We start from the raw sequence: 17,105 nt of genomic DNA, 5'->3' as shown, positions 1-17,105 counted from the left end.
AATGGACTTTCCAGGCAGCACTTTTTGGTCGCATCATCACATCACTCTTCAACTGCTGTCATGGCCAGATGTGTGTGTTGTGTGTGTTGTGTGTGTTGTGTGTGTGTGTGTGTGTGTGTGTGTGTGCGTGCGTGCATGTGTGTGCGTGTGTGTAAGGCAGAAGGACTACTGTGTCTGCCCATTTTGCCGTTTTGATAATGACATCATCAATAAGGCACGTAGGTAAAAACATCTGTCATCGTTTGTATGTTGATTGCGGCCTGGCCATCCAGGGGAATGACTTGCATCTGTCAACCTCGACAGACCATTTGTCTTGATTTGGTTTTTCATGAGATTGAAAGCTTTAAAAACGTCAGACGGCGCACAGAGGCTCTGTGAGTAGTTAGACTGTGATCAATCACAGATCAGCCTCGTGATATCTGGTGGCTTTAACATGTTTGCCAGTTAAACTGTCCTGAATCAGTGTCTTGTATTCAACCCCCGCCCACCCCCCCAACACACACACACACACACAGGTACATGTTCACACACACAAACACACATGTACTATATATACACATAAGGAGTGATCACTACCAATCAGGGGAGTGGGAGTAAACAGTGCTGCAGCTCATGAACAACTGGTTTATGCCTTTGTACTGTTGAGCCAGGAGCACAGAAGTAGCAGAAATATTTTAACAGTGCATGCACACACACACACACACACACACACATAAACTTGCATATGCCAGTGCATTTTCCACTCATCAGTGTTGATTAGGATAATGCATTTATTGCATGAAATTAGGTTTGCTAGAAATTTTTAATAAAATGAAGCATGGAATAGGAGAATGGTAGACAGCTGAGGAAAACAGAAGTGAAGGGAGGAAGTAGATGGCTCCCCCCTACACACACACACACGCACACTTACACATATGCTACCAGATACATCAGCATCTGTGGTGAACTGGTCATTAAATATAATTTTAAAACATAATGTGGAGCAGCAACAAATTAGAAATTGATATAGATTCATCTTCAGTGTGTTGCCATTACTCAGGTGGATCAATAACTCCTGAGAACTGCTCTCGTTGCGCAAGAACACTGCACAGCACCATGAAGTGCACGGTAAAGGAGGAAAGTATAACCCTAATGAGTAAGTGTTACAATTTTGTCAAATTTGCACCCAATTGTGAGAAGTGGTCCGGGTGCGTCGTCAACATTTTACGCATCTGAAACTGCTCATGTCCACGGAGAAGGTGCTTACGCACCCAGACCGGTGCTCACAAAAACTTACGTCACCCGGGTGCTGATTTGTTTTTCCAACAGCGAGAGTCTCGGAACTTATGGGTCCACCCTCGTACAGTGCAAACACAGTCAAAGTTGAACATATTTTCACTTTGTTCAAGCATGTCTACAGAATGGTTTTATAGCCTTGCAGTCATTTTTTTTTTTTTTTAACAAGTAACAGGCCAGGAATGACAGTAATCCAGTCATGAATGGAAGACAACATCTCTGAAGAGACCATTAATGGAATGCCAGATTTATTCTGAAGGAGACATTTTCGCTCTCTTTATGTTTCCCTTCTTTCTTTTCTAAGGCTAATTGCTGGGGATGTTGTTGTTTTGTACTCTTTTTCTTTTGCGCAAGCAACCTAACATTAGTTGGCAATGATCATAAAGCCACAGACAGTTACAGGCACATCTAAAATGTCAAGGTGCCATCTTTTTTAGTAAGAGGAAGAATGGGCCAATGTGCTTTGAAGCATGAGTTTGTCTATTGAAAGGTTGCCGCAACCCGATATTGCTCTACCTTCATCTATGCTGTCACAGGTTGGTGGGCTTTGTGATGGGAGAGACTGATGGCCCATCTCCATCCAACAAATCATTCCTGCCCACGAGAGCAATGCAGGACCAGGGGGAGGTGCAAGGGAAGGGGGAAATGTTTATCCTGTCCCGGTAGATATCAGCAGGAAAAGGTGTTTACCCCTAAAGGCGATGATGATGATGATAATCTGTGTTTGTGTGTGGTATGAATTGCCGGCAGTGTTCAAATCTGGGTGTGCGTTTTTGCGCACACACCGATTTTTGCATATCCGTGTGTTTGTATGAGAGCGGAAATGTCTGAAAATCAAACAGGTCCTCAGGCCAGGTAGATGAGTCATGAGGCACACATTTGGGAAATTGTTCAAAAGGGGCAAGTAAAAGGCTAAAGAGAACGGTAAAAGCCAAAAGCATTGCTACCTTACCTCCATCTGCAGTCTGTTAACACATGCAGACAAACTGACATTTGAATCATTGGCATATTGAGCTCTCATTCTGTCCTTTGACATTTCCTCGTCCTCTCTTTCAAAGTGTGCCAGGTTTTTATGAGGGAAGACAAGAGGTGTCGCTGTGTACTATACACAGGCACTGGCTTTGTGATAGGCCTGTTTTATCAGTCAGAGCTTGACTGATAAATTGGAAGAGCTGATAATTGTACTGATATGTTCTTTTTGCAGACACAGTATAAAGTTATCGGCATATGCACACAGCCTGTATTTATGTGTTTATGTTACATGTGAGTTAGGGGGAAAAAAAACATCAGTATCTGTATACGTCTCAAAAATCCAATATCGGCCGGGCTCCAGTTTACCAAGACGGAAAAGACCAGACACCCTCATACAATTGCCTTTTTGCCTAATACGCTCTCAATAATTTGTCACGGTATTGCAACCTGATCCCATGAACCGTGTTCATGTATGTACCCAGTAGCCTCTGGCATTTATTATTTTTATGCCAGACCTTTAATAGCCTTCAGGAAGGATTTCCTCTGCACAACCTGGAGGATAATTGTTGCAGTTAATATCTAACCGTGGAAGGTTGAGTGAAAAGCTCCAGAATTGATCAAATGGACTGCTGCATGTCACAACTCTTCCCATCTAACCATACTGCCATCCCAAGCAAGGCCCAAATGTGCTCTTCAAGGATTTATAGCAGGGCCTTACAAATGGGTGAATGTCCACTTGTAAGTGCGTCTGTCTTTTTACTCTTGAAGTCTATGTGGGCATCTGTTGGGGTATGATGAATGATGATGAACGACTCCTCCCTCAGATCCCCGAGATATTAACAGTTTCACAGACATGGTTGCCAGGGAGGGCTCACCAGCAGATGTACATCCTTAAAGAAACACTGCGGGGACTTGAACAGACCAAAGACTGCGGGTGTGATGTAGCACTGAGTAAATTAGATCGCTGTCCCGGGCGTGTCAGGCTTGTCATTGTTGGTATGGAGAGAGTCATGGCACTGCCAATGTGTGCTCATCGGTCGAGTCTTGTTCCGCACTTGTCCGATGAACAAAGTATGATCTGGTGTTGACTGTGAGAGATCAAGCAGGAGAAGGAGAAGGAGAAGGAGAAGGAGAAGGAGAAGGAGAAGGAGAAGGAGAGGGAGAGGGAAAAGGAGAAGGAGAAGGAGAGGGAGAGGGAGAAGGAGACGGAGAGGGAGAAGGAGAAGAAGAGGGAAAAGGAGAAGGAGAGGGAGAAGGAGAGGGAGAGGTAGAAGGAGAAGGAGAGGGAGAAGGAGAGGGAGAGGGAAAGGGAGAAGGAGAAAGAGAAAGAGAAGGAAAATGAGAAGGAGAGGGAGAGAGCAATAGAGGTGGAGAAAGAGATAATCACGTAGGAGAGGAAAGAGAACAGGAAGAAATGTTTGCGATATAAATGAGGTTTACGATGAGTAGTCACTGTTCCTCAGTTGATAATGTCACGGTGGCAATAGTGATACTATTTAACAGTAACGCCTCATTCTTCTCAACACTAATATATACTATACATTTGTGTGTAAGCACCTTGTTTGTACCAAGCAACAGACAGATGTGATGTCACCCATTTGTCTGAGCTGCCGTTGTAAATCCTCAGATTTTGGCTGTCGCCATCTTGCTATTTTTGAAACAGCAGTGACACGCCCCCCCCCAAAACATATCGCTTTTTGAGGCCTAATATTGAATACATTATGGAATTTATTTCAGATTGACCACCAGAACACTGATCAAAAGGAGTGACTTTAGCGAATGACACCATTAGAACTTGGGAAAAATATTTATTCACCTTTTATTTCATGTTAGAAGTTGAATGGGAGTCTATGGAGCGAGAGCTTTTTTGGAACCAACCCCGAGCAGCCCCAGTAGTATTGCAGCTTAAAGCATTTCCACATTGGCTTTGACCTTTGATCCAATCGTAATAGCATCATTTTTCAGTAAGCTATGTCCACTTTTATATACAGTCTATGGTTTTTACATGCACATTCGTCTGCTCTGAGCTCTCTGCTGTGGCCTATTTCATAAGATACTCAACATTGAAGACACATTTTGGAGAATTTAGTTTGATGAAATGTATTATGGAGTGATTGTGTTGTGGCTTCCTCACCAAGGATGTCATTATTTATGAATTACACTAAAAGCCTGTCCTCCATTTACGTGATTTAACGGAGCAAGGACTTATTTGGAGATTTAGCACAGGAGAAGAAAGGCAAGAAAGACAGAGGAGAAAAAAGAGCATACCCCTTGGAGAATCCCAATACAATGTGTTCTTATCTTTTCCAATGTCACTTTCAATTTTCTATTGGAAGACACTCCAGGCCATATGCCCCTGTCATCTTCTCAAACTAGCATCAACTCACACAGTAGCACACATAAATAGGGTCTTTACCCATGTATGAAATTGTTTTGAAAAAAATAAATTGTAGGTCATAGTTTAAAAATAATTATATATAATTTCCCATGTTTGCTCTGAGCTGCAGTTGCACATTTATTTTGCTCGGATTGTTATTGGTATGTTTTTAGTCAAGTCTAAAAAACAGGATGGCAAAGCAGGTTAAGATGTAGGCACACAAGGACTGTTTGGAAGCTGTTTTAAAGCTCTTTAACCTCTTTTTGCTCACATTAGTTAAATGGTAAAATAATTGGTAGCATTTAGGTATGGGTTGACAGGATGAAGATATGTGCATCTCAGTTCTTTGCATTTAGGACAAATAATGCTTTGATATACTTAATTAGCATTTGCAGATGTTTTTTGGTTTTTTTGCATTAAAAAAAAATATTTTTATTGTTTTTAGTTCATTTATTTTTTTTATTGATCTTGTCCATTGAAGAAGCAGGAAACATTGGAAAACAGAGCGGCATGAGACACAAATGCAAATGTCCCTATCTGTGGATGCTGTGATTACATGATGTGAACCGGAAACAACGAGGCTAACAGGATACCCCAACAACTCGAGACCGGAACACAAAGCCACACAGTTGAAATTAATACACTTATGTATTTTGAGATAAGGGTAATAATGGCTCCTTGGCTTGTTTTGGGTATCGGGGGTAGCTATTAGAGGTTTATGAGCTGTGTGGCTTTACAGCAGCTCCACAACATGGCTCATTACCCACGCTAATGTGAGGAGAGGGTGACCCTGCTAGCTTGCTCTCGGCTCTCCTTCCCCGGGGTGTTACATCTGGAGTTGGCCTTGGGTTTTGGGGAAGAGTTTCAGGACCTGCGGAAGCCAAATGGGTTATTACAGGGGACCGCACACATTATGAAATTTCAACATACACACATACAATATCTGATACTGCCATGGATAGTGAATAAAATTGTTAAAGGAGCGCAAATTCATGAGGAGACACGTGGCATGTTGTTTCTTCTGCTTTAGCTATAATTACATGACACTGAAATGCTGAATGATGGATCACACAGCAAGAAGGACATTGTATTAATAAAATGTGCAGTCTGTGATCACACATACACACATTCTGTGACATACACAGCTGTTGTCTGGACTTGTGGCAGAGTGGCAAAATGCAGATGGCTGTGTGTACGTGTTCCCACAGGCATTCAGAGCACGTTCGTGTGTGTGTGTGTGTGTGTGTGTGTGTGTGTGTGTGTGTGTGTGTGTGTGTGTGTGTGTGTGTGTGTGTGGGCAGCAGTTTTGTAGGCGGCTGTTCATCACTTCCCCATTGTTCCACGGGGTGCTCTCACAAATATTCATTCTTGGAAGTTTGTTGTGTGTCTCAGAGGCACTTTCTCACAGGACTGATCAGAGAGTTCAGAGTGATCGTGAACATTTGTATACACATGCCTCTCTGAGTCAATAACGAATACTTCTGCATTTTTATTCTAAAACGCTCAAATGACAAGAGTGCTTGAGAGAAATTAAAAGATTTTGACTTGTTTTTGAAACGTTGTACTCTACCAGTCATTTCCAAGTTGTTTGCAGTTGGAGGAACAGTTGTTAAATGGCCATACGGTTGTTAATATTTAACTTTTTCCAACCTCTACAGCCCTTTTACAAGGCAAATGCAGTACACTACATCCCTGATAAACCTTGCCTCTTTGATGTAGTGTTCTGTTTGCTTACTCTGTTAACATACAAAGAATGTTAAGGTTGTATTTACTAAACAGATAAAGGGTCCAGCATGGAGCTGCACTTGTAGCTGAGGAAAACAGCTGTCATGACAGCTTGTGCATGTTGGATGTTACCTTACATATTCTATTAAAGTAGTATTACTGGATGGAATTGTAAACAGTATTATTATGCAGGGATTTACTTTCTTGTCCTGGCAAAATAGGAGCTTTTTTTCACCTTTAAAATGAGTGTACTCCCAGCTGGTTTTCAGTCTATACGCTATCAAGCTCTTCAGCCCTGTGTCTGTGGCCTTTTTGATCCTGACTACTTTTATCTTCTCCCCATGCACTCCCTGAACTACCACTATGACTGAATTTTGTCTAATGCTAATGGTCAGCATTAGTTTCCTTCCTTTCAGCCATGGTCAAGAAAGCTGTGGAAATCCCCCGATGGAAAGCTCCCTAGCTCAGCGGAGCCTGAAATTGGCTTGAATGGAGGGGGAAGCGGTGGCAGGTCACCTGAATGGGTCTCAAGGCAAAACACATTAGTCTTGGCTCCACTGTTGCACCACCATACACTAAATCTCATCAGTGGCAGGCGAAGTAGTAGTTTTGATTTATCAACCATTAACTGTGACGCAAAAGAGATATGCAGCCACAAACTCACTTACACGCACATGCATACAGACATACAGGTGGAATGTGCATGTCACATGCACACACATACACTTGGAAACAGTACTTATTCTTAAATATTTTAATAACTGTTTTTTAATGCCACACGGGGCAGTGAATACAAGCTGTAAATATGGTGCTGATATACAGTTGTATTATCACTTTCTAAAGTCATAGACAACTTTCTAAATGTGTAATTAGGTACCTAATTACATTAAATAGTTTTCTAATCACACATGTACCATAGCAGATAGAGAATAGCATTACCATTTGTTCATAATTGTGTTCATGTGAGTGGAGTAAGTCCAATAGTCACTCTCCTTTTGGTACTTTAGCTGCTAAATGCTCCAGCATATTCACTAGCCAGTTAACTGACTTTATTATTTATTGCTGGCCAGGTAGTATACAGTGGATATCTTTTTTTCCTGATGAGGGCATGAGAGTTAACCAAATCCTGAAGATGTTGGGATGTAAAACCAAAACAAAGAGCTGAAAGATGCTAAAACCTTGCAAACCTGAGAAAAGGATCCAAGTGATTCCTTCAAGTTGGCAAACATTAATGTGATCACTAGTTATTCCAAAAATGTAGCTCCTTGAAGTACACTGACAGAAAGAAAATAAATACACAGACATGTATCTGCGTATTGCCAGAAATTGCCATATGTGCACTTTGATACAGGAGACAGGCACAGTTACACGTAAAACCAATAATCAGCAAAGAATAGATTTTTCTTGGAAACGCTCTCTTTCAGAGTTCTTGCTTGACCATGTGTACTTTATTGATTCAATGTATTGACCAGACGGAAGGCCTGCCACATTCTTGTGTACAGGTAATAGGGACCTATGGCAGCTTATTGGTGCACCTACTCACCAGGTAAACCTTTCACAGAAACAGCCTTACACAGCGTCAATAACGGAGGAAACTATGCATTAGGCACTATAGCAGACAAGCCGTTCCTACATTGGTCTCTGGACAAATACTTCACCCAAACAAAAGAACCTGGTCTGCAGAACAGTGGACTCCAATTGGTTTTCCCAGCATAAATTCTAATTAAATTCATTTGCTTATTATTTCCTAAGTTGTTGGGTCCCCAGATGCAGTGTATAAATAGATAAACACATAAATTGAGGAACATTTTATTTCTGAAAAAAGATTTTAGTAGCACTTCTTTTTAATGTCGTACTCCGATCCTATTCCTGAAGCTCTTCTCTTATGAGAAACAGAAAGGATGGGAAGATTTGAGATCAGTGAGAGAGTGAAGCAATAAACTCAATCTGAAGCTGAGATTTTAACATTCGGGCAGTCTCGTATAAAGAAACATGGATGGATGCTGACTTTGCTGGAGAAGAACAAATTCCCCAAGAACAACAAAGCACGATACTGTACATGGTACAGAAAGTCCTGCTGTATTTGGGATGCTGCTGCAGATGAGGCTGCAGAACCTTTGTTAAACTGTACATCGAGCTGAGTTGGCCCAATTGATTGGGACCTTTGGGAACTGTAGGGTCCATATTCATTCTGCACTGTGTGTGTATGTGTGCATCCTTGTCTGTGAACTTTTTTTTTTGTGTATGTGTTTTGCTTCAGCAACCAAATATACAGGTACTATTTGAGATGACTGCAGCACTTTCTCGAAGTTTCACCAAGAGAACTGCAGCACTAGAAAGAAGCTCAACTGTTCAATACTGCTGCTGCACATATAATACAAAACGTGCTTCGTTTATTGCTTAAAACCATATCATAGAAGATGTTTTCACTTTGTGAAAACCATTTGTTTATTTGTAATCATCACTTAAGTTTTGTGTTACCATTTTTTTTTTTTTTTTGTCCACTTCCATCTGTCTGCTGATCTCTTTGACTTATTTTAGTCTTGTGTTTCTTCCTCTTGTACCTTATGTCTATCTTGGGAGTTACAATATAGACAGAAAGCCTAGGCAAGCAAATGCTTGTGTGCATAATTCTGTCTTCGCAGGATGGCACTCAACAATCCCACATTTTAGTCTGCTAGAAAAAGAAAGTGGATAGACACATTTCCATTCCCTGCTTTGTCAGGTCTCTTCTTCCCCCGGTTGTTCTCCCTCCGTAAACGAGAGGTGCTCCAGTCATTCGGTCGCTCGCAGTCAGACGAGCGCAGACGGAAATACCAAAACACACAAACAAGAACGGAGGGACACTTTTATCACTAGACAGACAGACAGACAAACAAATGTCGTGACTGACAGAGAAACATTCACTAAGCCCAGTCAATATATTTCACAGCAGTTCTATTCACTGAATGATAATCTGCCGCTCACCATCGCTCCGAATGCAGTGCACTTCCAGGCCTAATCTGCAATGCATCAGGGGGTTATCTCCAGACAGAGAATACCTGCAAGGGAATTTCAATCAGCCTCCCCCCATGTGTAATTAAATGGAAATAATTGGTTTAATTCCCTTTGTCATCTTTTTATTTTGCCTGCCTGTATCGTGGTGCTCAATACTGCACACACGCACATTATTCCAACTGTCGCTACCTTTTCTTTGGTCCATACACCACTCCAAAGTAATCTTTCTTTTTCTTTTGTTGCCTTCTCCCTTCTTTTATCAAAAGTAAGTGGGATCTCATCCTTAATGTCTGTGCGCTGTGTGTTGTGCGTGTTGTAGGTAAGCGTGTTGCTGCCATCATCAGGCAGAGACGTAAAGCTGCACTCTCAAAGATGAGATTAAAACCTCCACATTCCAGTTAGTTAGTCTCCTGCTTTTTCCTCCTAAATATTGCGGGTAACTTGCAGTTCTCAAAATCCCAAACCTTCCCACAACCCAAACTCACATGAACCGTGTCCTTCTTTCCCTTTGTATCTTATTTGAATCCCTCTCTTCTTCATTCTCATCACGTCGTCCAGGCTGGCTCTATCCTCTTACAGTATGCTGTCTTGCTATGTTGCTCTGTGCCTGAACTGGCTCTCCTCCTCCCTCTGTTAGCTCAAGCAAAGTGAAGCCAATGCTGACACCAAAGAGAAGCTCCCTCTTCGGCTCAGGATCTTTGAGAAGTTCCCCAACAGACCTCAGATGGTGAAGATCTCCAAGCTCCCATCTGATTTCACAGTGCCCAGGATCAGGTATGCTGTCACATTATATTTATGATTTATTGATACACATTAATGTCTGTTTTTCTGCTGAGAAAGAAATTTTGATTTAGCAAATCATACATCCATTTTATAAAGAATTGTCATAAACAGTGGCCATTTGGTCCAAAAACTCTTTAAGACACACTAAAGGAAGCATTTTGTATTTTGTGCACCAGTTACACTTATTTTTTTGGGATTAAAAAGAACAAAAAAGGGCAAACAGAAGCTCAAACCACATCAACCGAAAAAAAACAAAGAGAATACGTCAAATAGTAATTTCCAATAGGTTCATTGCTTAAACCGCAACAAGAACTGAAGGTGTAAAGCTTTTTAATTCTGCCTCCAGTTTCCAGATGTTTTATCCTGCATAGACATGATGTATAGATGTGCTCTCATAAAAACTAGCAATAAGTTGCAAAAAGGCTTATTATGTTCTTCAGCGTTTAGCAGGAGGCCTGAACTATGTCCAACACAACGAACCTCATTATCAATTTTATCATTTAGTTGCTGATTAGTGCACAGCTGGGTCCCTCGCTCCCTAGTCCTCCCTCTGCAGCCCATCTGCTGGGATGCTGCAAGAGCCTCCACAGACACATTTTGCAGCTGACTGAGATAATCGGGTGTTATAAAACAATTCTGATTGTTTCTTCTACCTTTTGCATATGGATTTCCTCAGTGGGAAATCAAACATTAAAATTCATCACTTTTGTGTGTGTGTTGTTTGTTGTCCACTCCAGGGAGAGTTTTATGAAACAGTTCATTGATCGCCAGCAGCAGGATACCAGTTGTTTGTTCAGGCGTCTCCCCTCCGCTTCATCCTCCTCCTGTGACCACTCCAAACGCTCAGCCATTGAAGACAACAAGTATATTGACCAAAAGGTACCTCAACAGACTATTTTTCTTACTTACCCAGTACGTCTCTCTCGCACACACACAAAGAAATATACAGGAAGTGGATTCAGAGGTGATAGCTCTGTCTCCATGGCTGACAACTGCAGAGGGTAAACCACAGCAGTAAGAGATACAGTAGCGCGAGCAAATTGTGCCCAGTGTTTTTCGATGTTATATCACAATTAATAAACTTCCAGCTAATGGACTCTCATTATTTTCTCTCTCAGCTTCGCAGGTCAATATTTAGCATCCGAGCTCGTAACCTCTTGGAAAAAGAAACTACAATCAATAAAATCCTGCGGTAAGACACAGCTACACCTCCTCAGTTTTTGTGGTTTCAGTGACTTGCAAGTTAAAAAAACAACAACACCTAAATGTAGCTAATCTAGCACATTTTATTTTTATGTAACTGTTGTTTCAACATGTTAATGAATGTATATCAGGGACTCCTTCACAATGAAATGTAGTTATTGAAATGCTGCTGAATTGTTGCTTATATGTAACCTTCCTGGCTCAAAAACAAGTCTCTAGTATGACTTTAACTCACAATGTAGTCGACTTTTTACCAGCAACTTTAAACAGTTCCCCATCAGTTGTTTGCATTATTTTGTTATTAGTCAGGAGATCAATCAATTTTGGCTTTACATGTTCCTTGGAGACCTCAGCTACATGTGTTTAGTATGCATCATCCACCTTCATAAAAAATATATACATGCCCGTCTTTGTGAGGGTGCAACAATGTGTGTGCATATTAGATGCAACTCTGCTGCAGAAGAAGTCTTTTATTGTTAAGACTTCTCTTTTTCTCTCACAAAATCACACACAGACCCACTTCAGACTCATTTACTGCTGCGATGAAGTAAATGGATAGTTTGCTGTTCAGCATGGCAGCATTGGCTCTAAATGCGTATTTGCTTGCCGGCACCATGTCCAATCTGCCCCCCCCCCTCTCAAACACACCTCCCCTTTTAATCTGTCAGTCTGAAAGATAGACAGGATATCAGTAGTCATTACACGTAGTGTCTGGCCCTGCCGTCGTCCACAAAAACACACAATTAGCCTCACATACCACTATAGACAAAGACGCACAGCATACGCAGTCAGTCATGCGTACTCATTGCCAATAAACAGAGCCTCCGCAAATGATTCAAGTACACACACAGCTGATGCCCACAGTGTCATTAGCTCTGCTCCAGTACATGACTCTGCTGCTGTTAGCCAGAACAGACAGAAATGTCCACGCACACACACACACACACGCATGCACGCACGCACACACGCTGACTAATGACATGTTTTCAACCTTTATCACGACGGCAGCCTTGGTCACTGCTCTTATGGGTCGTAAGCTAAAGACAGCCTGTCAGGCAGGACGATGGACCAGTGTTGTGGTTGCCAACTGGTGGCTTTACACACTGATGTTTTTTTTTTTTTAATTATCATTGTATTGATCAAGAAACAAACATGTTAGTGTCTGTGTTTCCCAGGGCTTGCACCACACAGCGTATGCTAAGTGGATCCTTTGAAGGCCAGCCAGCCAAAGAGCGCTCCATACTCAGTGTCCAGCATCACATACGGCAGGAGCGCAGGTCGGACACACACTTGCACACACACAAAAACGCAAATGAGTGAAATCATACATCCCTGCATGGTAATATATATCTTAGAGTTTTCTTTTTGTATCTGCAGATCTCTGCGGCATGGTTCCACCAGTCAAAGGATCAGCCGAGGGAAGTCGCTGGAGACTCTCACCCAGGATGTAGGCACTAAGTCACACACAAAGAAAGATGATGTACTGTGTGATTGCATGTTCTCTGACTCACTCTTCTCAGCTGTAGTCGTTCACGTATTCCTTCAGATTTCTTCAAAATATGTGAGAAATACAAAGAGATAGGTAGCACCTTTGCAAAAAAGTGTGTATATCTTGTGTGTATACTGTATCTCCATTGTCTCTTTTTCCCAGCATTCCAGCACAGTACGCTATCGCAACGCCCAAAGGGAGGACAGTGAGATCAAGATGATCCAAGAAAAGAAAGAACAAGCTGAAATGAAAAGGTATTCATGAAGATTCACACAGTATCGACAGATAAAGCAAGTTCCTCACAAAAAATATGTCAAAGTGAAAAAGTGACCATTCAGTGAACTTTAGTCGTAAGATTTAGTCCTTTCTTTTTGGTTGATATACAGTAATTGGTCTCGCCTCTGTGCTTGTGTGGCTGAGCAGGAAAGTTCAGGAGGAGGAGTTGAGAGAGAACCATCCGTACTTTGATAAGCCTCTGTTCATTGTGGGTCGAGAGCATCGATTCAGGAACTTCTGCAGGATGATTGTTCGAGCTCGCTTCAATGCGTAAGTCTGGTCTTACATTTAAACCATATACCATATACCGTATATATATAAATATATATATATATATATATATATATATATATATATATATATATATAAAATATAGACATATATCTATAGATATATCTATATATATATATCTATATATATATAGATATATATCTATAGATATATATCTATATATATATATATATATATATATATATATATATATAAACACAGTGTGGTTCACCAAGCAGCCTTATGGCTCCAAATAGTCATGACATAAACATTGGTGACTATAACATGACATGTAACAACCTGTCCTTGATTGCTTTACACCAAATTAGTTTTGTTTGGACAGAGGACCCACTCAATGCTATTTAAGATTTTTAATTTTGTTTTCAGTTCGTAAATAAGTCGATACTTTTGAATTTAAAGGGCCTTGTTTGAGTTTGGCTCATAAGACAGGTTTACTTAATTTTGTTGTCAGTAAAACTGCTCATGTGACCACAATTGTGTTGTCCTGTCAAAATGTGTATAATTTTTTTCATTTAATGTGAATTCATGTCTAGATCCAAAACAGACCCAATAACAGGAGCAGTGAAGAACACCAAATACCACCAGCTGTAGTAAGTGTGATGAATTATTGATTGCTTGACTGTCTATCGATCTGTTCATTCTCCAGCAGTGGAATACTGATTAATTTGGGACCTTATTACCTGCCTGTTGTGCTTTCCTAAACTGTGGTAAGGAGTAGAACGTGTGAAGTGAAGAGCTGTGATATATATTTCAAGCATTATGCAACCTGACAGTAATTCAGCTGAGCAGAGGTACTGATTATTAAAGTGAGAGGCAGTCCTTTGTATCAGATCCCGTCGGTGCCGGGGGATCTGCTCACACACACAGACACACACACACACACACACACACACACACACACACACACACACACACACACACACACAGATTTATTCACTCACTTTCTGATACCTCTCCCCACACATCCTCTATCTTTCCTTGTCTCTGCCTTTCTCTATGTATAGAATTATCCCTGAGTATTTTGCTGGTTTGCAAACCAAATAGCTTTCTTGACCTACTTAGGCTGAACATACCATTTCTCTGTGTAACATGCCTGCTGTGTTTTGTGTCTGTACTCGCATGTGTGTCCTTGCAGTGATCTTCTGGGCTTAGTCACCTATCTGGACTGGGTAATGATTGTGGTGACCATCTGCTCCTGCATCTCCATGATGTTTGAATCCCCCTTCACCAGGGTCATGCACGTCCCTACCCTGCAGGTATTAAAACCAGATGGACAGAGCAGTTATGTGAGCGGGCGAGCAGGACACATAAAGTGCACAGATGTTGTTATAAAGGTGATGTCTGTTTCAGATTGGGGAGTATGTGTTTGTCATCTTCATGAGCATTGAGCTCAACCTGAAGATCATGGCCGACGGTCTGTTCTTCACCCCCACAGCCGTCATCAGAGACTTTGGAGGAGTAATGGACATCTTCATTTATCTTGTGAGAAATCCACTATAAAGGCTGCGTTAGACAATAATTAGTGAATGATTCTATTGTAGACCTCATACTCGAGATTCCACCAATTACATGCCATCTGTCTATTTTTGTTGTTTGTTTTTCTATTTAGTTTGGCGAGGGCACTGAAACATGACACAGAAGAGACTGAATGCACTCATATAAGAAACATACCTTATGTTCCATAATTAAAATATAACAAGATGCTTGTATAAACTATCATAAAAACACATACAGGATGTTGTCAACCTCTGTCTTGGATATTTACAATATTGAAGTTACAAGAAAGACATATTTTCTATAATCACAACACAAAATGATGATCCATTCGTGAGCAGCTGTCTGCTGTCAGTGACTATACAGTATCTTGGTGTTCAGCAATTAAGGTGTCCACCCTGTTTACTCAGAAAACTTCAGAATGGTATTTTAAGCATTTTGGCAGCTTAAATACATTCTATTTTACCTCCTTAAATCTGATCAAAACAAGCTTCAAATGTCCAGCCTTCATAAAATCACAACTTCCATTAAAATAAATTGAGTTCATGGGGGTTTCCCGTCACATACCGAGATTTGTTTTTTGCTGCAGTTTATCTTGTATATATTTTCTTCTTTTATTGAAGTGGTATTTAGTGATCAGACAGGAGGTCATCCAGTTAAATGGCCTCATTATTACTGATTATTACAAGGTAAACTGTTATTGTTGACATATAAAACTATGTTGTTGCAATTGTGTGTTATTGTAATCAGCAATACAATATTTTTGTGTATTTTATCATAATATCAAGAATACCATTATTGCAGAAACAACCTGAAATATTATGGTATTATTGTTTGACCGTGTTGCCCACCCTTATAAACCACTTTAAATCCAAATAACTCTGATTTGCATGTTGAGTATCCAATAGTTTTGCTGTGAAGTAGAATTGGCTATAAATGAAAGTGACATTTTACTGTTACATGTTGTTCAGGGACAGGAGATTGACACTGAGTTTGGTTGCAGTAGAACATGTCTGTTAAAGGTTGTCACTCAGAGAATGGGAAAGGGAATTGGGTCATTACAACATTATTGATGATAATCAAAATATGAAACCTTGACGCGAACGCATTGTAACGATACAGTCTGAAGGATTTCCCTGAACCTCCTAATGCCTGCCCTGCTGTATTAACTGCAGGTGAACTTGATCTTCCTGTGCTGGCTGCCTCCTGATGTCCCTCCTGAGTCTGGGGCTCAGCTGCTGATGATGCTGCGTTGCCTGCGTCCGCTCAGGATCTTCAAGCTGGTGCCCCAGATGAGGAAGGTGGTGCGGGAGGTGCTTAAAGGATTCAAAGAGATTTTCCTGGTTAGTATTATTTCTGACTTCAGATAGAGATGACATGATCATTACATTTAGCCAGCTGCAGAATAAGGGTTTTATATAATAAAAAAAAGAAATCGTATTACTCCCTGTTGGCAATCATAATGAGCACATTATTTTCAATGTGCATAAATATAGATCGCTCTTCTCACTGTTGATACTTGATTAAAATTTTAAAAAGGATTTTTTTTTTTTTTAAATGATCAGAAGCCCAAGTGACCGTCAAATAAGATGAGCTCTATTTGGGGCCAGTGGGTCTAGTTTGGCCTCCACCTTCTTTGTTTCGGCCCACCTCAACATTTGACAAGCTAATACCTATTCTCCATATTCTTAAATGCAGTAAAATCTAGCCGTAATGACCATGACCTGTAAATGTTGTGCAGCTAAAAAGTACATAATTTGAGTTTTATATCAATGGACAGCATAGTGCTGTTAAGCTTCCCTATTACGTCACATTCGCGGACGTGTTGCCTACCAAGAATGACGGTATTCTCTCTCTCCTGCTGATGCTCATGTGCTGTTAGTGTGTGACTTTGGGCTGCCAGTCAAATGACAGATCGAGGCAGTGGTGCACTGACAAGAGAACAATTGGCAAGACAACTGTTTTTGACAATAATTTCTGCAAAATAATTCAATTAAAAGTATGCAGAATAAAGATTAGTGTTTTAATTCTTCTGAGGTTTTGTTTTAGATTTAGGCTTAATTTTCTGTAAAAAATATTATATTTTCATGAAATGTAATTTCACATAACATAAGTATTTATTTTTATCCTGATTCATTTTTATAACTCTGCATTGAATAAAGGCTTGCCCTTTGTTATATGGCAGGTGGTTCCTTTTTACATATCACATCTGTACACTGATGC

The 17,105-nt window shown here is 40.6% G+C and overlaps 1 protein-coding gene across 9 annotated transcripts in view; it reads left to right on the top strand.

Annotated features, from left to right (window-relative positions):
* Positions 1–17,105, top strand: part of nalcn (sodium leak channel, non-selective) — a 70,261-nt gene that overhangs the window by 42,162 nt on the left and 10,994 nt on the right. For all 9 annotated transcript variants that reach the window (XM_069154285.1, XM_069154284.1, XM_069154283.1 and 6 more), the window contains 11 exons: positions 9,984–10,120; positions 10,867–11,008; positions 11,248–11,321; positions 12,508–12,609; positions 12,710–12,779; positions 12,984–13,075; positions 13,245–13,367; positions 13,922–13,978; positions 14,524–14,644; positions 14,739–14,870; positions 16,058–16,225. In XM_069154285.1, coding sequence (XP_069010386.1) covers positions 9,984–10,120; positions 10,867–11,008; positions 11,248–11,321; positions 12,508–12,609; positions 12,710–12,779; positions 12,984–13,075; positions 13,245–13,367; positions 13,922–13,978; positions 14,524–14,644; positions 14,739–14,870; positions 16,058–16,225 — 1,218 coding nt within the window. The remainder of the gene's footprint in view (positions 1–9,983; positions 10,121–10,866; positions 11,009–11,247; positions 11,322–12,507; positions 12,610–12,709; positions 12,780–12,983; positions 13,076–13,244; positions 13,368–13,921; positions 13,979–14,523; positions 14,645–14,738; positions 14,871–16,057; positions 16,226–17,105) is intronic.

The sequence above is a fragment of the Embiotoca jacksoni genome, unplaced genomic scaffold (genome assembly GCF_022577435.1).
Source record: "Embiotoca jacksoni isolate LCO1_2020_lvr unplaced genomic scaffold, fEmbJac1.0.p SCAF_2, whole genome shotgun sequence".
Taxonomy (NCBI): domain Eukaryota; kingdom Metazoa; phylum Chordata; class Actinopteri; family Embiotocidae; genus Embiotoca; species Embiotoca jacksoni.
This window is presented reverse-complemented; position numbering and strand designations above follow the sequence as displayed.